This window comes from Physella acuta, unplaced genomic scaffold, assembly GCF_028476545.2.
Source record: "Physella acuta isolate Inbredline_101_S28 unplaced genomic scaffold, ASM2847654v3 ptg000205l, whole genome shotgun sequence".
Lineage (NCBI taxonomy): Eukaryota > Metazoa > Mollusca > Gastropoda > Physidae > Physella > Physella acuta.
Window position 1 is genome coordinate 241092 of NW_026731724.1, and position 22941 is coordinate 264032.

The 22941-nt window shown below is 38.2% G+C and overlaps 1 protein-coding gene across 3 annotated transcripts in view; it reads left to right on the forward strand.

Annotated features, from left to right (window-relative positions):
* Positions 1 to 20111, forward strand: part of LOC131937260 (polycystin-1-like protein 1) — a 94467-nt gene extending 74356 nt beyond the window's left edge. For 2 of the 3 annotated variants that reach the window (XM_059294546.1, XM_059294547.1), the window contains exons 30-48: positions 1424 to 1615; positions 1812 to 1908; positions 2031 to 2150; positions 3272 to 3407; positions 4042 to 4126; positions 4396 to 4551; positions 4690 to 4808; positions 4896 to 5012; positions 5142 to 5522; positions 6437 to 6550; positions 6700 to 6820; positions 15680 to 15781; positions 16074 to 16214; positions 16321 to 16455; positions 16870 to 17100; positions 17256 to 17417; positions 17597 to 17773; positions 18006 to 18178; positions 18836 to 20111. In XM_059294546.1, coding sequence (XP_059150529.1) covers positions 1424 to 1615; positions 1812 to 1908; positions 2031 to 2150; positions 3272 to 3407; positions 4042 to 4126; positions 4396 to 4551; positions 4690 to 4808; positions 4896 to 5012; positions 5142 to 5522; positions 6437 to 6550; positions 6700 to 6820; positions 15680 to 15781; positions 16074 to 16214; positions 16321 to 16455; positions 16870 to 17100; positions 17256 to 17417; positions 17597 to 17773; positions 18006 to 18178; positions 18836 to 20054 — 3978 coding nt within the window. In that variant the 3' untranslated portion in view covers positions 20055 to 20111. The remainder of the gene's footprint in view (positions 1 to 1423; positions 1616 to 1811; positions 1909 to 2030; positions 2151 to 3271; positions 3408 to 4041; positions 4127 to 4395; positions 4552 to 4689; positions 4809 to 4895; positions 5013 to 5141; positions 5523 to 6436; positions 6551 to 6699; positions 6821 to 15679; positions 15782 to 16073; positions 16215 to 16320; positions 16456 to 16869; positions 17101 to 17255; positions 17418 to 17596; positions 17774 to 18005; positions 18179 to 18835) is intronic. The other variant, XM_059294548.1, reaches the window with a different exon arrangement.
* The last annotated feature ends 2830 nt before the right edge of the window (positions 20112 to 22941 follow it).

Consider the following 22941-nt stretch of genomic DNA (forward strand, 5'->3'; position numbering starts at 1 on the left):
CTACCCAGGCCATGAACATGTTACCACAGTTGATTGTTTACCTTAGGTCCACTACCCAGGCCATGAACATGTTACCACAGTTGATTGTTTACCTTAGGTCCACTACCCAGGCCATGAACATGATACCACAGTTGGTTGTTTACCTTAGGTCCACTACCCAGGCCATGAACATGTTACCACAGTTGATTGTTTACCTTAGGTCCACTACCCAGGCCATGAACATGATACCACAGTTGGTTGTTTACCTTAGGTCCACTACCCAGGCCATGAACATGTTACCACAGTTGATTGTTTACCTTAGGTCCACTACCCAGGCCATGAACATGATACCACAGTTGGTTGTTTACCTTAGGTCCACTACCCAGGCCATGAACATGTTACCACAGTTGATTGTTTACCTTAGGTCCACTACCCAGGCCATGAACATGTTACCACAGTTGATTGTTTACCTTAGGTCCACTACCCAGGCCATGAACATGATACCACAGTTGGTTGTTTACCTTAGGTCCACTACCCAGGCCATGAACATGTTACCACAGTTGATTGTTTACCTTAGGTCCACTACCCAGGCCATGAACATGATACCACAGTTGGTTGTTTACCTTAGGTCCACTACCCAGGCCATGAACATGATACCACAGTTGGTTGTTTACCTTAGGTCCACTACCCAGGCCATGAACATGTTACCACAGTTGATTGTTTACCTTAGGTCCACTACCCAGGCCATGAACATGATACCACAGTTGGTTGTTTACCTTAGGTCCACTACCCAGGCCATGAACATGATACCACAGTTGGTTGTTTACCTTAGGTCCACTACCCAGGCCATGAACATGATACCACAGTTGGTTGTTTACCTTAGGTCCACTACCCAGGCCATGAACATGATACCACAGTTGGTTGTTTACCTTAGGTCCACTACCCAGGCCATGAACATGATACCACAGTTGGTTGTTTACCTTAGGTCCACTACCCAGGCCATGAACATGATACCACAGTTGGTTGTTTACCTTAGGTCCACTACCCAGGCCATGAACATGATACCACAGTTGGTTGTTTACCTTAGGTCCACTACCCAGGCCATGAACATGTTACCACAGTTGATTGTTTACCTTAGGTCCACTACCCAGGCCATGAACATGTTACCACAGTTGATTGTTTACCTTAGGTCCACTACCCAGGCCATGAACATGTTACCACAGTTGATTGTTTACCTTAGGTCCACTACCCAGGCCATGAACATGTTACCACAGTTGATTGTTTACCTTAGGTCCACTACCCAGGCCATGAACATGTTACCACAGTTGGTTGTTTACCTTAGGTCCACTACCCAGGCCATCAACATGTTACCACAGTTGGTTGTTTACCTTAGGTCCACTACCCAGGCCATCAACATGATACCACAGTTGGTTGTTTACCTTAGGTCCACTACCCAGGCCATCAACAGGACAAAGCTATTGTTGCGGGCAAGTCTGTGAGTGACTTTGTCAGTGATGGAGAAGAGGAGTCAGCACCCCAGTCTGCAGTTACATATTCCATCCTAGACCAGTCTATCCTAAACTGGCAGAATATTCAAGAATGGGCCCAGAAGCAATGGCTGAAACGTCAACAGTCTGTTAGTAGATATTTTTTTGTTTTTAACGAGTTTTGCTGTCAGATTTGATTAAGTTAACTACTTTTCAAACCATGATTATTTTATAAAAAGACTTACGAATATATTCTATGTAGCCTATAGCAAATGTAAAATAGTAAGGCAGTCTTTTATAATGTCTGAATTCAACTTATGTATGTACCTATGTTATGTACACCAGGTACGCTCAAGTGCTAACAGTGTGAAGACCACACAAACCAGTCCCCAGCTCTCAGGACCTTTAGCAGCCCCTCTAGTGCAGCAGACACTTTTAGCAGGTCTTTTACTTGTTTGTTGTTACGAGCTCTGTGCTAGTTTTGTTAGCGTTGAATTGCTGTTGCTAAATGTTGTGATAAATGTCCTGTTTGGGAGACCATTATCAAGTTTGACTGTCTTCTAGAAGATGACACAGACCAGGCATCAAGTGGCTTTGAAGATGCAACCAGTCAGGCTACAGCAGAGAGGCACCGTGTCAAGGCTACCTCAGATATCAGCTCAGATGGCAAGAAGTCTAGAAATGGTTGGTTTACACATTGTATTATCAGAGGTCTAGGAATGGTGGGTTTACACATTGTATTGTCAGAGGTCTAGGAATGGTGGGTTTACACATTGTATTGTCAGATCTACGAATGGTAGGTTTACACATTGTATTGTCAGAAGTCTAGGAATGGTGGGTTTACACATTGTATTATCAGAGGTCTAGGAATGGTGGGTTTACACATTGTATTGTCAGAGGTCTAGGAATGGTGGGTTTACACATTGTATTGTCAGATCTACGAATGGTAGGTTTACACATTGTATTGTCAGAAGTCTAGGAATGGTGGGTTTACATATTGTATTGTCAGAGGTCTAGGAATGGTGGCTTTACACATTGTATTGTCAGAAGTCTAGGAATGGTGGGTTTACACACTGTATTGTCAGAGGTCTAGGAATGGTAGGTTTACACATTGTATTGTCAGAGGTCTAGGAATGGTGGGTTTACACATTGTATTGTCAGAGGTCTAGGAATGGTGGCTTTACACATTGTATTGTCAGAAGTCTAGGAATGGTGGGTTTACACACTGTATTGTCAGAGGTCTAGGAATGGTAGGTTTACACATTGTATTGTCAGAGGTCTAGGAATGGTGGGTTTACACACTGTATTGTCAGAGGTCTAGGAATGGTGGGTTTACACACTGTATTGTCAGAGGTCTAGGAATGGTGGGTTTACACATTGTATTGTCAGAGGTCTAGGAATGGTGGGTTTACACATTGTATTGTCAGAGGTCTAGGAATGGTGGGTTTACACATTGTATTGTCAGAGGTCTAGGAATGGTGGGTTTACACATTGTATTGTCAGAGGTCTAGGAATGGTGGGTTTACACACTGTATTGTCAGAGGTCTAGGAATGGTGGGTTTGCACACTGTATTGTCAGAGGTCTAGGAATGGTGGATTTATACATTGCATTATCAGAAGGTATAGGAATGGTAGGTTTACACATTGTATAATCAGAAATCTAGGAATGGTGGGTTTACACATTGTATAATCAGAAATCTAGGAATGGTGGGTTTACTCATTATACTGTCAGAATATACAATGTAAGAAACTGCCTAGAGCAGCTGCTGAATGTCTCTTACAATGGGTCTACTTGTCCTCTCTAGTTGAACATTGTGATGTGGGGGTGCTGGCCACCAGCTGGAGATTTTTTCTTCCCTTTTGGTGTCGCTACATTGCCTGGACACTCTGCTTCTGCCTGTCTTGTGCCTGTGCTGCCATCACCATCATGTATGGATTCAGGTAACACATTTTATCACAGTGCTGTTTAGTAGATTTAGGTAACACATTTTATCACAGTGCTGTTTAGTAGATTTAGGTAACACATTTTATCATAGTGCTGTTTAGTAGATTTAGGTAACACATTTTATCACAGTGCTGTTTAGTAGATTTAGGTAACACATTTTATCATAGTGCTGTTTAGTAGATTTAGGTAACACATTTTATCACGGTGCTGTTTAGTAGATTTAGGTAACACATTTTATCACGGTGCTGTTTAGTAGATTTAGGTAACACATTTTATCACGGTGCTGTTTAGTAGATTTAGGTAACACATTTTATCATAGTGCTGTTTAGTAGATTTAGGTAACACATTTTATCACAGTGCTGTTTAATAGATTTAGGTATCACTTCACATTTTATCACAGTGCTGTTTAATAGATTTAGGTATCACTTCACATTTTATCACAGTGCTGTTTAATAGATTTAGGTATCACTTCACATTTTATCACAGTGCTGTTTAATAGATTTAGGTATCACTTCACATTTTATCACAGTGCTGTTTAGTACATTTAGGTAACACTTCACATTTTATCACAGTGCTGTTTGACAGTTTTTCTACTTTCTGAATGATAATAGCTTATATCATTGTTTTTAGATTTGGCTACACCAAGAGCGTCATGTGGCTTCAATCAGTTTACTTTAGCTTAATGATGTGTATATTTATTGCACAGCCTCTGTTGGTAAGTTGTTCTCATATTATTACTTGTAATGTTTAGAACCAGTGTTGTTATATGTGTGTAACAAGACAGCTAAAAAGCCTCAGTGTATTAAAAATTGAAGTGTAATAAAATTTTAAAAATTTAAAATCCCATTTCTTGACCTTGTTAAAGTTATTTTTCCCTCTTCTGTCTAAAGGGTGTAGGCCAACTTTAGTTCCACTTAACTATTAAGAGAATAAAATATATATTTTGATGATTGTGTGATGAATGAAATAAATTTGTCCTTTCAGATTTTCTTGGTTGTGCTGTACACTGCCCTCTGCCAAAGAAACAACGCCTCTGTCTTTGATCATTATGAGGATGGGTTTTATGGAGAGAGAGTGATATGTCGAGACTACATCCAGCCCTACAGCCATTTGACTGAGGAAGAGGAGGAGCTACAAAGGGTAGGTCAATGGATTCTGATCAAACCTTTTGATTTTGTTCACTAAGAACAGATATAAATAAATGGTTCACACTCTAACGTTTTATCTCAGTACTTGGGTAATGGTATTGAAAAAGTTAACCATCTATTTATACAACAGGGTGTTGCTGAGAGGTCAAGGTCAAGATATTTAAGATTTGCTGGACCTCCACAAGAGAAACAGCTGAGGTCATCAAGGAAGAAGCTCATCAAACAGAGACGAGCCATGCTTTTGCTCATGTATGTTTCACTTAGACAATCTTTTATATTATTCACTTCAAAATTTACCTCTTTTTTTTTAATTAATGAAAATATTTTGTTTTTCAGGGATTTCTGTTTCTTTGTCTTCATGTTCATACTCTTAAGTATTATGGCATTTGGTAAAAACACCACAGCCCATTATCAACTTAATAAATCTTTAAAGGACGCCTTTCTTGTAAAACAGTAAGTGTTATATATATATGATTGCCTGCTTAAATATTTTATATTCCATCCTGTACTGTTGTTTTGTTTTAGCTGAACTTACATGCATCGGTTTCTAGAAAATTGAGATTTTTGTACTTTATTCTCCAGGTCTGAGAACAGCACATCTTTCCTCAAGGTGAGATCTGCCAGTGGCTGGTACAGGTGGAGCCAGACTGTTTTGATTGACACGCTCTACTCTCACACCTCCTGGAGCAATCAGAGTTTACACCCAGGGGAAACTTTGGGACTGGTCATTGGAAATGTCCAGCTACGGCAACTCACTTTTGCACCAAAGACCTGCCAAAGTTTACATTATCTAGCACCCAACTTTGACTGCTTTCACATGACTGACAACAGTTCAGGCACAAATTCATCAGACAGCTTCAGACAGCAGCATCAGGCAACAGACAACCACTTCAGTCGAGGATTCTGGGGGCAAAACTATTGGCTTGATACATCTGGATATATACTCCAGCTTAATCATTCAAGGTAAGGTTTGAGCTGAATATTTTGTTACCATGATGGTGAATATTCCCATCCTAATATATAAAAGCCCATGTGCGCACTTCTCGCGATGTGGTCAGTATGTTCAGCAATATGTGGAGAACTTAAAGATATGGACTTTTGTTAAAAATAATGTGTTGATGTTATAAGTGTACAAACTAAATTTTATTTAAAGCAGGAAAATAAAAGTAAAGGCATATTCGAATGTAGAAACACATTTTTAACTATGCAGCCGGAAAAGTGTTTATTGTCATGACAAGAACGCAACAATGATCTCACATGCCACATGTTTAAAATATGGAAAGAAAACAAAACTAATGGCGTCATCTTCCAATTTTAGAATATAAAGAAATGAACTATTTTATTCAATTTTGATTTAGATCTACTTATCAAGACTTACGCTATGAAATTTATACAATTTTCTTGGCCAAAAATAACACAAATTTAAAAAATAGCATGAATACCATTGAACAGGCGGGGTTTAACGGAATCATTTAAGTCTCTTAATCTGTGTGTGCATTTAATATGGTGTTGTGTTGACTAATAATGTAAATAATTTGGTTTTTCTAATAGGTATTGGTAGCCTATGTTATTTTAAATGTGTCGGGTTTTTAGCTATTTAGTTATTTCTTTTGCTTTGTCACTAATATCGTTCAACGTGTAGTAAAGCACATTGCGTATTGGCCATGGCTATTTTATAAAATATTTTTCTCAAACAAGTTTAACATTAAAATATTAAAATATATAGGCCTATAATTCATGCGTAAGGGATACCGACGGCTAGTGTTAAATAAAGTTGATTGTTTGAATGGTCTTGTAGATATTCCCCAGCATAAACTTGAGTTGATTCAGTATGAAAACATTATGTGCTGCATTAACCCACTCAAATCTGACCACAGGGATGAAGCCATCAAGCAGCTGATTGGCCTGGAAACTGAGGACTGGATTAACAGGCAAACTAAAGCTGTGATTGTTGAAATGACTTTATATAATGCTGCCACAAATTTATTCAGGTCAGTTTCGTTGTCCTCCTCACATTTGGCATTCAAATCTGGTTTTGGAGCACTGTCAAGTTTAGATTTTGTCTTACTGATGAAGTTATAAATAAACAAACGTTAGCTAGTTATTTAGAAAGCTGTTCATTCTATTTCCCTAATTTTAGTTCCCTAACTTTGCTGTATGAAGTGGAAGCAAGTGGGCATGTGTCCACAGCCTCGTACATAATGTCGACGTATTTGTTCCGCTACATTACCATCTGGGATAACTGCATTCTAGGTTGTGAGGTAGGTCAAGTGGTAGTGTGTATTGACAAGATGGTGTAGGTGGTGGTACATAATACAGTCCTCTAAGTTTACAGTGGTGGTACATAATACAGTCCTCTAAGTTGTGGTGGTACATAATACAGTCCTCTAAGTTTACAGTGGTGGTACATAATACAGTCCTCTAAGTTTACAGTGGTGGTACATAATAGTCCTCTAAGTTTACAATGGTGGTACATAATACAGTCCTCTAAGTTTACAATGGTGGTACATAATACAGTCCTCTAAGTTGTGGTGGTGGTACATAATACAGTCATCTAAGTTTACAGTGGTGGTACATAATACAGTCCTCTAAGTTTACAATGGTGGTACATAATACAGTCCTCTAAGTTTACAGTGGTGGTACATAATAGTCCTCTAAGTTTACAGGGGTGGTACATAATACAGTCCTCTAAGTTTACAATGGTGGTACATAATACAGTCCTCTAAGTTTACAGGGGTGGTACATAATACAGTCCTCTAAGTTTACAATGGTGGTACATAATACAGTCCTCTAAGTTTACAGTGGTGGTACATAATAGTCCTCTAAGTTTACAGGGGTGGTACATAATACAGTCCTCTAAGTTTACAATGGTGGTACATAATACAGTCCTCTAAGTTGTGGTGGTGGTACATAATACAGTCATCTAAGTTTACAGTGGTGGTACATAATACAGTCCTCTAAGTTTACAATGGTGGTACATAATACAGTCCTCTAAGTTGTGGTGGTGGTACATAATACAGTCATCTAAGTTTACAGTGGTGGTACATAATACAGTCCTCTAAGTTGTGGTGGTGGTACATAATACAGTCATCTAAGTTTACAGTGGTGGTACATAATACAGTCCTCTAAGTTGTGGTGGTACATAATACAGTCCTCTAAGTTTACAGTGGTGGTACATAATACAGTCATCTAAGTTTACAGGGGTGGTACATAATACAGTCCTCTAAGTTTACAATGGTGGTACATAATACAGTCATCTAAGTTTACAGGGGTGGTACATAATACAGTCCTCTAAGTTTACAGTGGTGGTACATAATACAGTCCTCTAAGTTTACAATGGTGGTACATAATACAGTCATCTAAATTTACAGGGGTGGTACATAATACAGTCCTCTAAGTTTACAATGGTGGTACATAATACAGTCATCTAAATTTACAGGGGTGGTACATAATACAGCCCTCTAAGTTTACAGTGGTGGTACATAATACAGTCATCTAAGTTTACAGTGGTGGTACATAATACAGTCCTCTAAGTTTACAGTGGTGGTACATAATACAGTCCTCTAAGTTTACAGTGGTGGTACATAATAGTCCTCTAAGTTGTGGTGGTACATAATACAGTCATCTAAGTTTACAGGGGTGGTACATAATACATTCCTCTAAGTTTACAATGGTGGTACATAATACAGTCCTCTAAGTTTACAGTGGTGGTACATAATACAGTCCTCTAAGTTTACAATGGTGGTACATAATACAGTCCTCTAAGTTTACAATGGTGGTACATAATAGTCCTCTAAGTTTACAATGGTGGTACATAATACAGTCCTCTAAGTTGTGGTGGTACATAATACAGTTATCTAAGTTTACAGTGGTGGTACATAATACATTCCTCTAAGTTTACAATGGTGGTACATAATACAGTCCTCTAAGTTTACAGGGGTGGTACATAATACATTCCTCTAAGTTTACAATGGTGGTACATAATACAGTCCTCTAAGTTTACAGGGGTGGTACATAATACAGTCCTCTAAGTTTACAGGGGTGGTACATAATACAGTCCTCTAAGTTTACAATGGTGGTACATAATACAGTCCTCTAAGTTTACAATGGTGGTACATAATACAGTTATCTAAGTTTACAGTGGTGGTACATAATACAGTCCTCTAAGTTTACAGTGGTGGTACATAATAGTCCTCTAAGTTGTGGTGGTACATAATACTGTCCTCTAAGTTTACAATGGTGGTACATAATACAGTCCTCTAAGTTTACAATGGTGGTACATAATACAGTCCTCTAAGTTGTGGTGGTACATAATACAGTCCTCTAAGTTTACAGGGGTGGTACATAATACAGTCCTCTAAGTTTACAATGGTGGTACATAATACAGTCCTCTAAGTTGTGGTGGTACATAATACAGTCCTCTAAGTTTACAGGGGTGGTACATAATAGTCCTCTAAGTTTACAATGGTGGTACATAATACAGTCCTCTAAGTTGTGGTGGTACATAATACAGTCCTCTAAGTTTACAGGGGTGGTACATAATACAGTCCTCTAAGTTACAATGGTGGTACATAATACAGTCCTCTAAGTTTACCATGGTGGTACATAATACAGTCATCTAAGTTTACAGTGGTGGTACATAATACAGTCCTTTAAGTTTACAATGGTGGTACATAATACAGTTATCTAAGTTTACAGTGGTGGTACATAATACAGTCCTCTAAGTTTACAATGGTGGTACATAATACAGTCCTCTAAGTTTACAGTGGTGGTACATAATACATTCCTCTAAGTTTACAATGGTGGTACATAATACAGTTATCTAAGTTTACAGTGGTGGTACATAATACAGTCCTCTAAGTTTACAATGGTGGTACATAATACAGTCCTCTAAGTTTACAATGGTGGTACATAATACAGTTATCTAAGTTTACAGTGGTGGTACATAATACAGTCCTCTAAGTTTACAGTGGTGGTACATAATACAGTTATCTAAGTTTACAGTGGTGGTACATAATACAGTCCTCTAAGTTTACAATGGTGGTACATAATACAGTCCTCTAAGTTTACAGTGGTGGTACATAATACAGTCCTCTAAGTTTACAATGGTGGTACATAATACAGTCCTCTAAGTTGTGGTGGTACATAATACAGTTATCTAAGTTTACAGTGGTGGTACATAATACAGTCCTCTAAGTTTACAATGGTGGTACATAATACAGTCCTCTAAGTTTACAGTGGTGGTACATAATACAGTCCTCTAAGTTTACAATGGTGGTACATAATACAGTCCTCTAAGTTGTGGTGGTACATAATACAGTTATCTAAGTTTACAGTGGTGGTACATGATACATTCCTCTAAGTTTACAATGGTGGTACATAATACAGTCCTCTAAGTTTACAGGGGTGGTACATAATACATTCCTCTAAGTTTACAATGGTGGTACATAATACAGTCCTCTAAGTTTACAGGGGTGGTACATAATACAGTCCTCTAAGTTTACAGGGGTGGTACATAATACAGTCCTCTAAGTTTACAATGGTGGTACATAATACAGTCCTCTAAGTTGTGGTGGTGGTACATAATACAGTCATCTAAGTTTACAGTGGTGGTACATAATACAGTCCTCTAAGTTTACAATGGTGGTACATAATACAGTCCTCTAAGTTGTGGTGGTGGTACATAATACAGTCATCTAAGTTTACAGTGGTGGTACATAATACAGTCCTCTAAGTTGTGGTGGTGGTACATAATACAGTCATCTAAGTTTACAGTGGTGGTACATAATACAGTCCTCTAAGTTGTGGTGGTACATAATACAGTCCTCTAAGTTTACAGTGGTGGTACATAATACAGTCATCTAAGTTTACAGGGGTGGTACATAATACAGTCCTCTAAGTTTACAATGATGGTACATAATACAGTCATCTAAGTTTACAGGGGTGGTACATAATACAGTCCTCTAAGTTTACAGTGGTGGTACATAATACAGTCCTCTAAGTTTACAGTGGTGGTACATAATACAGTCATCTAAGTTTACAGTGGTGGTACATAATACAGTCCTCTAAGTTTACAGTGGTGGTACATAATACAGTCCTCTAAGTTTACAATGGTGGTACATAATACAGTCCTCTAAGTTTACAATGGTGGTACATAATAGTCCTCTAAGTTTACAATGGTGGTACATAATACAGTCCTCTAAGTTGTGGTGGTACATAATACAGTTATCTAAGTTTACAGTGGTGGTACATAATACATTCCTCTAAGTTTACAATGGTGGTACATAATACAGTCCTCTAAGTTTACAGGGGTGGTACATAATACATTCCTCTAAGTTTACAATGGTGGTACATAATACAGTCCTCTAAGTTTACAGGGGTGGTACATAATACAGTCCTCTAAGTTTACAGGGGTGGTACATAATACAGTCCTCTAAGTTTACAATGGTGGTACATAATACAGTCCTCTAAGTTTACAATGGTGGTACATAATACAGTCATCTAAGTTTACAGTGGTGGTACATAATACAGTCCTCTAAGTTTACAATGGTGGTACATAATACAGTCCTCTAAGTTTACAATGGTGGTACATAATACAGTCCTCTAAGTTTACAATGGTGGTACATAATACAGTTATCTAAGTTTACAGTGGTGGTACATAATACAGTCCTCTAAGTTTACAGTGGTGGTACATAATAGTCCTCTAAGTTGTGGTGGTACATAATACTGTCCTCTAAGTTTACAATGGTGGTACATAATACAGTCCTCTAAGTTTACAGTGGTGGTACATAATACAGCCCTCTAAGTTGTGGTGGTACATAATACAGTCCTCTAAGTTTACAATGGTGGTACATAATACAGTCCTCTAAGTTGTGGTGGTACATAATACAGTCCTCTAAGTTTACAATGGTGGTACATAATACAGTCCTCTAAGTTTACAATGGTGGTACATAATAGTCCTCTAAGTTTACAATGGTGGTACATAATACAGTCCTCTAAGTTGTGGTGGTACATAATACAGTTATCTAAGTTTACAGTGGTGGTACATGATACATTCCTCTAAGTTTACAATGGTGGTACATAATACAGTCCTCTAAGTTTACAGGGGTGGTACATAATACAGTCCTCTAAGTTGTGGTGGTACATAATACAGTTATCTAAGTTTACAATGGTGGTACATAATACACTAAGTTTACAGGGGTGGTACATAATACAGTCCTCTAAGTTTACAGGGGTGGTACATAATACATTCCTCTAAGTTTACAATGGTGGTACATAATACAGTCCTCTAAGTTTACAGGGGTGGTACATAATACAGTCCTCTAAGTTTACAGGGGTGGTACATAATACAGTCCTCTAAGTTTACAATGGTGGTACATAATACAGTCCTCTAAGTTGTGGTGGTGGTACATAATACAGTCATCTAAGTTTACAGTGGTGGTACATAATACAGTCCTCTAAGTTTACAATGGTGGTACATAATACAGTCCTCTAAGTTGTGGTGGTGGTACATAATACAGTCATCTAAGTTTACAGTGGTGGTACATAATACAGTCCTCTAAGTTGTGGTGGTGGTACATAATACAGTCATCTAAGTTTACAGTGGTGGTACATAATACAGTCCTCTAAGTTGTGGTGGTACATAATACAGTCCTCTAAGTTTACAGTGGTGGTACATAATACAGTCATCTAAGTTTACAGGGGTGGTACATAATACAGTCCTCTAAGTTTACAATGGTGGTACATAATACAGTCATCTAAGTTTACAGGGGTGGTACATAATACAGTCCTCTAAGTTTACAGTGGTGGTACATAATACAGTCCTCTAAGTTTACAGTGGTGGTACATAATACAGTCATCTAAGTTTACAGTGGTGGTACATAATACAGTCCTCTAAGTTTACAGTGGTGGTACATAATACAGTCCTCTAAGTTTACAATGGTGGTACATAATACAGTCCTCTAAGTTTACAATGGTGGTACATAATAGTCCTCTAAGTTTACAATGGTGGTACATAATACAGTCCTCTAAGTTGTGGTGGTACATAATACAGTTATCTAAGTTTACAGTGGTGGTACATAATACATTCCTCTAAGTTTACAATGGTGGTACATAATACAGTCCTCTAAGTTTACAGGGGTGGTACATAATACATTCCTCTAAGTTTACAATGGTGGTACATAATACAGTCCTCTAAGTTTACAGGGGTGGTACATAATACAGTCCTCTAAGTTTACAGGGGTGGTACATAATACAGTCCTCTAAGTTTACAATGGTGGTACATAATACAGTCCTCTAAGTTTACAATGGTGGTACATAATACAGTCATCTAAGTTTACAGTGGTGGTACATAATACAGTCCTTTAAGTTTACAATGGTGGTACATAATACAGTTATCTAAGTTTACAGTGGTGGTACATAATACAGTCCTCTAAGTTTACAATGGTGGTACATAATACAGTCCTCTAAGTTTACAATGGTGGTACATAATACAGTTATCTAAGTTTACAGTGGTGGTACATAATACAGTCCTCTAAGTTTACAGTGGTGGTACATAATAGTCCTCTAAGTTGTGGTGGTACATAATACTGTCCTCTAAGTTTACAATGGTGGTACATAATACAGTCCTCTAAGTTTACAATGGTGGTACATAATACAGTCCTCTAAGTTGTGGTGGTACATAATACAGTCCTCTAAGTTTACAGGGGTGGTACATAATACAGTCCTCTAAGTTTACAATGGTGGTACATAATACAGTCCTCTAAGTTGTGGTGGTACATAATACAGTCCTCTAAGTTTACAGGGGTGGTACATAATAGTCCTCTAAGTTTACAATGGTGGTACATAATACAGTCCTCTAAGTTGTGGTGGTACATAATACAGTCCTCTAAGTTTACAGGGGTGGTACATAATACAGTCCTCTAAGTTTACAATGGTGGTACATAATACAGTCCTCTAAGTTTACCATGGTGGTACATAATACAGTCATCTAAGTTTACAGTGGTGGTACATAATACAGTCCTTTAAGTTTACAATGGTGGTACATAATACAGTTATCTAAGTTTACAGTGGTGGTACATAATACAGTCCTCTAAGTTTACAATGGTGGTACATAATACAGTCCTCTAAGTTTACAATGGTGGTACATAATACAGTTATCTAAGTTTACAGTGGTGGTACATAATACAGTCCTCTAAGTTTACAGTGGTGGTACATAATACAGTCCTCTAAGTTTACAATGGTGGTACATAATACAGTCATCTAAATTTACAGGGGTGGTACATAATACAGCCCTCTAAGTTTACAGTGGTGGTACATAATACAGTCCTCTAAGTTTACAGTGGTGGTACATAATACATTCCTCTAAGTTTACAATGGTGGTACATAATACAGTCCTCTAAGTTTACAATGGTGGTACATAATAGTCCTCTAAGTTTACAATGGTGGTACATAATACAGTCCTCTAAGTTGTGGTGGTACATAATACAGTTATCTAAGTTTACAGTGGTGGTACATGATACATTCCTCTAAGTTTACAATGGTGGTACATAATACAGTCCTCTAAGTTTACAGGGGTGGTACATAATACATTCCTCTAAGTTTACAATGGTGGTACATAATACAGTCCTCTAAGTTTACAGGGGTGGTACATAATACAGTCCTCTAAGTTTACAGGGGTGGTACATAATACAGTCCTCTAAGTTTACAATGGTGGAACATAATACAGTCCTCTAAGTTTACAATGGTGGTACATAATACAGTCCTCTAAGTTTACAGTGGTGGTACATAATACAGTCCTCTAAGTTTACAATGGTGGTACATAATACAGTCCTCTAAGTTTACAGTGGTGGTACATAATACAGTCCTCTAAGTTGTGGTGGTACATAATACAGTTATCTAAGTTTACAATGGTGGTACATAATACAGTCCTCTAAGTTTACAGGGGTGGTACATAATACAGTCCTCTAAGTTTACAATGGCGGTACATAATACAGTCCTCTAAGTTGTGGTTGTGGTACATAATACAGTCCTCTAAGTTGTGGTGGTACATAATACAGTCCTCTAAGTTTACAGTGGTGGTACATAATAGTCCTCTAAGTTTACAATGGTGGTACATAATACAGCCCTCTAAGTTTACAGTGGTGGTACATAATACAGTCATCTAAGTTTACAGTGGTGGTACATAATACAGTCCTCTAAGTTTACAGTGGTGGTACATAATACAGTCCTCTAAGTTTACAATGGTGGTACATAATACAGTCCTCTAAGTTTACAATGGTGGTACATAATACAGTCCTCTAAGTTTACAGTGGTGGTACATAATACATTCCTCTAAGTTTACAATGGTGGTACATAATAGTCCTCTAAGTTTACAATGGTGGTACATAATACAGTCCTCTAAGTTGTGGTGGTACATAATACAGTTATCTAAGTTTACAGTGGTGGTACATAATACATTCCTCTAAGTTTACAATGGTGGTACATAATACAGTCCTCTAAGTTTACAGGGGTGGTACATAATACATTCCTCTAAGTTTACAATGGTGGTACATAATACAGTCCTCTAAGTTTACAGGGGTGGTACATAATACAGTCCTCTAAGTTTACAGGGGTGGTACATAATACAGTCCTCTAAGTTTACAATGGTGGTACATAATACAGTCCTCTAAGTTTACAATGGTGGTACATAATACAGTCATCTAAGTTTACAGTGGTGGTACATAATACAGTCCTTTAAGTTTACAATGGTGGTACATAATACAGTTATCTAAGTTTACAGTGGTGGTACATAATACAGTCCTCTAAGTTTACAATGGTGGTACATAATACAGTCTTCTAAGTTTACAGTGGTGGTACATAATACAGTCCTCTAAGTTTACAATGGTGGTACATAATACAGTCCTCTAAGTTTACAGTGGTGGTACATAATACAGTCCTCTAAGTTTACAGGGGTGGTACATAATACAGTCCTCTAAGTTTACAGTGGTGATACATAATACAGTCCTCTAAGTTGTGGTGGTACATAATACAGTCCTCTAAGTTTACAGGGGTGGTACATAATACAGTCCTCTAAGTTTACAGTGGTGCTAAAATGGTTGAATGGTTTGCTTCATCCCCAGTTGTTCTGTATTGTTATAACTCTCTTGATGTGCTACAACCAACTTCAACATATCATCATGCTGGGCAAATCGTACTTTTATCATTTCTGGAACTATATTGAGGTATGACTAAACACTTCCTTTTACACATGCTTATTTGATTTGCGTGTCGCTTTGTAATTTCTATCACTCATTTAAAAGATGATTCATTTTAAAAAATAATGACTAACGCATAGACAGTTGGTGATTTTTGGAGCTATTTTCTGTAGATATAGCTGTATATATATATATATATATATATATATATATATATATATATATATATATATATATATATATATATATATTCACTGAATAGCAAGTGATGACAAATAACATACTGTTGATGTGTACATCATTTCTGTCTCATCTCCAGCTGTTGATGTGTACATCATTTCTCCTCTATACTGGGTGCTATATTTATCGCTGTATTCTGGTTTCTGAAGCAGTTGAGTTCATAAGAAGCACTTTTTATGAGCAGTTTATTCCACTTGGGTTTGTGGCTCTTTGGGATCAGGTAAGAAGTTGTGTGATTTGTCAATGGATTGTTTCTTGTCAGTTAGTAGATTGCAGTTTTTAAAGAGCTGTGTAGTTAATCTAACAAGCCTAACTTGTGTCAGCAGATACTGCAAGGCCTAGTCTCTGTCATGTTGTTCTGTGTCATGCTAAAGCTGCTGCAAGTCTTGAGGTACCATCAGATTTTCTGGCGTTTACAAAGTGTCTACCGCAGGTGTAAACAGGAGCTGCTACTGGCTGGGGTAAAAACTTTTATTGATTTGAATATTATCACATTTCTTATCACATTTCTTATCACATTTTTATGTTAAACTACATTCATTTGAATACGCATGGTGTAGTCAAGTAGAATACATGGAGCCAAGTAGTATTTGAGAAAAAAGTGAAGTAACTGCCCATCTAGTAGTATTTGACATTTAAGTGAAGTAACTGCCCATCTAGTAGTATTTGAGATTTAAGTGAAGTAACTGTCCATCTAGTAGTATTTGAGATTTAAGTGAAGTAACTGCCCATCTAGTAGTATTTGAGATTTAAGGGAAGTAACTGCCTATCTAGTATTATTTGAGATTAAAGTGAAGTAACTGCCCATCTTTGTTATCCAGCTAATCTTGTCAATGTTGTCTTCAAACATAAAACAAAGCTGATTGTCTCCCCAGAGCCTGTATATTGGATTTATTCTGGCCTTCTCCTCCCTGAGCACTGGGCTGTTTGGAGCTGTCCAGTTCAGCATGAGGTCACTGTGGTCAAGTGTGATGGCAATGACAGCTCTGTCCGTACGCAGATTCCACTGGTCGGACAATCAAGTTCTGTCACAGGAACAAAATCCATGGCTTGATATTGTTCTTATGTTCAGCTTTACATTTTGTCATGGCTTCATTATGACTTATGTAAGCATTCTTAAGTTGATTTAAAGGGGAGGGGGGGGGGTGAGGGTCAAATGATTTCATTTTTCACTTCCTTATTGACTATTAAAAGTAATTATTAATTCAGGCTTTTCATATTATGTATGCTACAGGAGTTAATAAAAAAAATGTAATTTCAGATCTTTAGTGTCCTGGCCTATAGATTTAAAAAGACCAAAAATTGTCATGTACTTGCCATGCCAGCAAGTCAACTCTTGTCATTTTACTGGGACAAAATGGTCAAGTGGTCAGGATCCCGTCCTGAGGCTTGTCATGAGGAGATAGATAACTCACTGCCTCCAGTAAGTCATGTGTTGTGACTGTAAGTGTAGGATGTAAATATCTGATCAAATTGCTTCAAGTTGTTTATAGACAACACATTATATGATGGAGAGAAATAGAAAAAAAAAATGAATGCATGTAGAGCATAAAGCTTAGCATGTGTCTAGCATTGTTTGAAAACATGTTGCCTATCTTGCAGGAGTTTACAATGGCTGAGATCCTGTACCTGGTGGAAGAGCTGCTGTTCCGCATGAATGCATTACTTGGGACCTCAGGTTTACCAGACAAAAGAAATAGTTTGACAGACTCAGACAGCACACAAAACTATGGGGATGATGGCATCTCTAGTGGGGGCTCTGATGTTAGTCTACCTAAAGTAAGTCTCATCTTTTTCTTTTGGTTTGTCTCACCTTTTTCCTTTGGTTGGTCTCACTTTTTTCCTTTGGTTGGTCTCACTTTTTTCATTTGGTTTGTCTCATCTTTTTCCTTTGGTTGGTCTCACCTTTTTCATTTGGTTTGTCTCACCTTTTTCATTTGGTAAGTTACCAAATGAAAAAGGTGAAACATACAAAAAAAAACCCTCCCCACATCAATGTTTTTTATTCTAGGATCAAATGATTCCAATAACAATGTCAGTTGCCTTAGAGGGGGCTCGCCTGGAACATCGAGTACAGAAAATTGAGGATAAACTCTGCTCGAATGAGCCCTACCTGGCACAGCTCCTCAAGTTAGATAGTATTGGGACTGACATACTTTCTGAAGAAAAGGAAAAAGAAATTAGGTTTGTAGTTTTAGTGTCTTGATTTTAACAATTCCAAAACTAACTGGCTTTATAATTATATTTTCACTCATGTTATTTGTTGTCGAGGGAAAAAAAAAACAAATAATAAATACTGTTTATTTTAAATTTGTCAATGCACATGTCTGTGTTAATATCTACTTTAATCCACATGTCTGTGTTAATCTCTACTTCAATGCACATGTCTGTGTTAATCTCTACTTCAATGCACATGTCTGTGTTAATGTCTACTTCAATGCACATGTCTGTGTTAATGTGTTTGTTAAAGAACTTCAATGCAGTGTCTCTACTTTAATGTGCTGTTCAGCAGCAATGCTAAAATTGCTGAACCAATTTTGTGTTTACATTTGGTCCTGTCATTACCAGTGGGTTGACACAATCATAAAAGATCTAAACCACTCTCTGTTTATTCCTCTGTTAGAAAATACTAGTCATAAATAATGATTACATTTTCTGATTGAGTAATAAATATTTGGATCAAAACCGGCTGTTAATTCCTTTGAAAGCAGAGACCAAATGTCTGACAGTTGATTGATTCCAGTCTCCCTCTATTCATTAGGTCTCACTTGGAGTTTGAAATATTCCGTCAACTCCAAATGTCTGACAGTTGATTGATTCCAATCTCCCTCTATTAATTAGGTCTCACCTGGAGTTTGAAATATTCCGTCAACTCCAAATGCAGAGACAAGAAGCAGCTGTGTGTGAGCAACAGGAGCTGCCAGTCTTTGATGCCAGCAGCAAGTTAGCAGCTGGACAGGCCAAGTACTCTAGTCCTGACTCTACAGGCCCAGAGCCAATCAGACAACACATCCCCCACTGCAGCCCTTTCATGGTGCTAGATGATAGCACTGAGATGCAGAAAAAAGGGCAGGTTCATAAAGAAAACAGTTCGACCTGTTCTGACCTTGATCCAGATGAGGCTGAAGAAACAGGCGGTGCTGCCCAGTTCAAACCTCTGATGACCCTGCCACCTAAACGCAGCCAGAGTCTGAAGGTGCCTGGTAGACAGGCAGGTAGATATGATTTGAGTCCAGCCCTCACATGCCAGAAACAGTGGCTGGACCTGTCCACAGGTGATGTGGCCAGAGATGCTAAGCTCACTGCCAGGTATCTGAGAGTGGCCTCTACAGGGGGGGTGGCATCTACAGGGAGGGTGACATCTACAGGAAGTGTGACATCTGCAAGCGGCATGACATGTGCAGGTTTTGTGCACAAACAAGAAGTCCTGGAGCACCCACCAGACAAGAAAGACATCCAGTCAAGTAGCCAGGACAAGAGAGCAAAAGCTGAGCACAAACAGGACAAGCTGGCATCAAAACACAAACCTGAAGCCCCGCATCAGAACCTGACAGCTGGTGGACCCAAAACTTCCTCAGGCAATGTTAGCCCCCAGAGTTCTGAAGGAGAGAGGGGACATAAGAGGACAGATTCCTCGTCTGGTCAGTCTGAGCGCATGGACACCCCACGTCTAGTGAGCAAGAAACCAGAGCTTCCCCCCAAACCCACCTTTGCCCACAGCATGTTGCGCCCCATGGAAGCAGGTAAAGCTCTGTCTGGGTGGAGCTGTAAGCCCAAACAGTTCAACCCTGAGCTCATGTCCCCCATGTGTGCTGAGTCCAGCTCGGGCTCAGAGCAAGAGGCCTCCAGCAAACGCCTGTCACAGGGGAGAAGGAACCTGCGCAAGACCAAGTCTCGCGGCAAAGGAAAAGGCAATGAAGCCTGCATGAGTTCTCCCATGGTCCTTGAGGCAGATTTCACATCCAGTGGTCAGAGTTCCAACTGTAACATCCTGATTCATCCGGTACCGTCTGGCATCAATCTTGATGACAGCACAATGCCTGAACAGTTTTTAAACTAACTCCACACATTGATGCAATGTTACATCTCATTTGATTGGTTGATTGAATGGAAAAGTTTTTAAACTCCATCCATTGATGGAATGTTACATCACATTTGATTGGCTGATTGAATGGAAGAGTTTTAAACTAACTCCACCCATTGATGGAATGTTACATTTGATTGGTTGATTGAATGGAAAAGTTTTTAAACTCCACCCATTGATGGAATGTTACATTTGATTGGTTGAATGAATGGAAAAGTTTTAAACTAACTCCACCCATTGATGGAATGTTACATTTCATTGGTTGATTGAATGGAAGAATTTTTAAACTCCACCCATTGATGGAATGTTACATTTGATTGGTTGATTGAATGGAAAAGTTTTAAACTAACTCCACCCATTGATGGAATGTTACATCACATTTGATTGGTTGATTGAATGGAAATGTTTTAAACTAACTCCACCCATTGATGGAATGTTACATTTCATTGGTTGATTGAATGGAAGAATTTTTAAACTCCACCCATTGATGGAATGTTACATTTGATTGGTTGATTGAATGGAAAAGTTTTAAACTAACTCCACCCATTGATGGAATGTTACATTTCATTGGTTGATTGAATGGAAGAATTTTTAAACTCCACCCATTGATGGAATGTTACATTTGATTGGTTGATTGAATGGAAATGTTTTAAACTAACTCCACCCATTGATGGAATGTTACATTTCATTGGTTGATTGAATGGAAGAATTTTTAAACTCCACCCATTGATGGAATGTTACATTTGATTGGTTGAATGAATGGAAAAGTTTTAAACTAACTCCACCCATTGATAGTCTGTTACATCACATTTGATTGGTTGAATGAATGGAAAAGTTTTAAACTAACTCCACCCATTGATGGAATGTTACATCACATTTGATTGGTTGATTGAATGGAAAAGTTTTAAACTAACTCCACAGTTGGTATCTTCTGATCCAGCCTGTACTTATTTGAATGATTAAAAAGTCTACTAAACCATGATAGAGTAGACTGTTGTGCTTGTGGTTTTTTAGTTCAAATAACAGGTCTCACTTCTTTTTTCAACATTGTTACTACTTTAAAGCTTGCAACAAGCTGCACATTTTTGTTGTGTTGAAAAAAACATGTGGCACATTTTCATTGTGTGTAAGTAAATAATTTAACATTTTCATTGCCCATAGCACATACTCTACGCTCAAAATGTGTTTAGTTAGGTTTTTTAAATGCTCATTTGAATTGCAGCATGTTTAAAACTAGATTTATTTTTTAACATTCTTCAAATTTTGTGCTCATAATTAAAATGATGTACCATTTAAGCTAAGGCAGTCCCTGCCTGTCCTGACTACACGATAGGCATTGCCTACAGTTTGATACCATAGCTATAGACATTGCCTACAGTTTTATACCATAGCTATAGACATTGCCTACAGTTTTATAACATAGCTACAGACAATACAATAGACATTGCCTACAGTTTTATACCATAGCTATAGACAATACAATAGGCATTGCCCACAGTTGTATACCATAGCTATAGACATTGCCTACAGTTTTATAACATAGCTATAGACGTTGCCTACAGTTTGATACCATAGCTACAGACAATACAATAGGCATTGCCTACAGATTTATACCATAGCTAAAGACAACAAGCATTGCCTACAGTTTTGTACCATAGCTACAGACAATAGGCATTACCCACAGTTTTATACCATAACTATAGACATTGCCTACATTTTTATACCATAGCTACAGACAATACAATAGGCATTGTCTACAATTTGATACCATAACTATAGACATTGCCTACATTTTTATACCATAGCTATAGGCATTGCCTACATTTTTATACCACAGCTAATGTTTGGACGGTTATGTCAGGAGCCAGGGACCTTATGCCTTAGCTAACGGTTGGGAGGACTTCTTTTGATTTAATGTCCAGTTTTTGGTGTATGTTTCACCCATACTAAATCTTAGATAGCTAAATTTTTAAAAAGCTAGACTTTGAGTATGAAGGAGTCCTCCGGCCAATAATTGCTCACATGCCCAAGAGGCAAAAAATTGTTTATTTCTTATGGTGCTGTCTATAATATTGTTGACATAATATTTCTATGATGCTGTCTATAATATTGTTGACATAATATTTCTTATGGTGCTGTCTATAATATTGTTGACATAATATATCTATGATGCTGTCTATAATTTTGTTGACATAATATTTCTTATGTTGCAGTCTAAAGCAATGTTGATTTATGATCTAATATAGTTGTAGACTATGTAAGATTCGTGTGTTGTTGAGTAAAATTGATGTGAGTTTGTGTGGAATATGATTGGTATGGATGTAGAGTAAGATTTTCTGTGTGTGCCGTAAGATTGGTATGGGCTAAGTTTGGTGGGGTATGGGCTAAGTTTGGTGGGGTATGGGCTAAGTTTGGTGGGGTATGGGCTAAGTTTGGTGGGGTATGGGCTAAGTTTGGTGGGGTATGGGCTAAGTTTGGTGGGGTATGGGCTAAGTTTGGTGGGGTATGGGCTAAGTTTGGTGGGGCTAAGTTTGGTGGGGCTAAGTTTGGTGGCGTATGGGCTAAGTTTGGTGGGGTATGGGCTAAGTTTGGTGGGGTATGGGCTAAGTTTGGTGGAGTATGGGCTAAGTTTGGTGGCGTATGGGCTAAGTTTGGTGGCGTATGGGCTAAGTTTGGTGGGGTATGGGCTAAGTTTGGTGGGGTATGGGCTAAGTTTGGTGGGGTATGGGCTAAGTTTGGTGGCGTATGGGCTAAGTTTGGTGGCGTATGGGCTAAGTTTGGTGGGGTATGGGCTAAGTTTGGTGGGGCTAAGTTTGGTGGGGTATGGGCTAAGTTTGGTGGGGTATGGGCTAAGTTTGGTGGG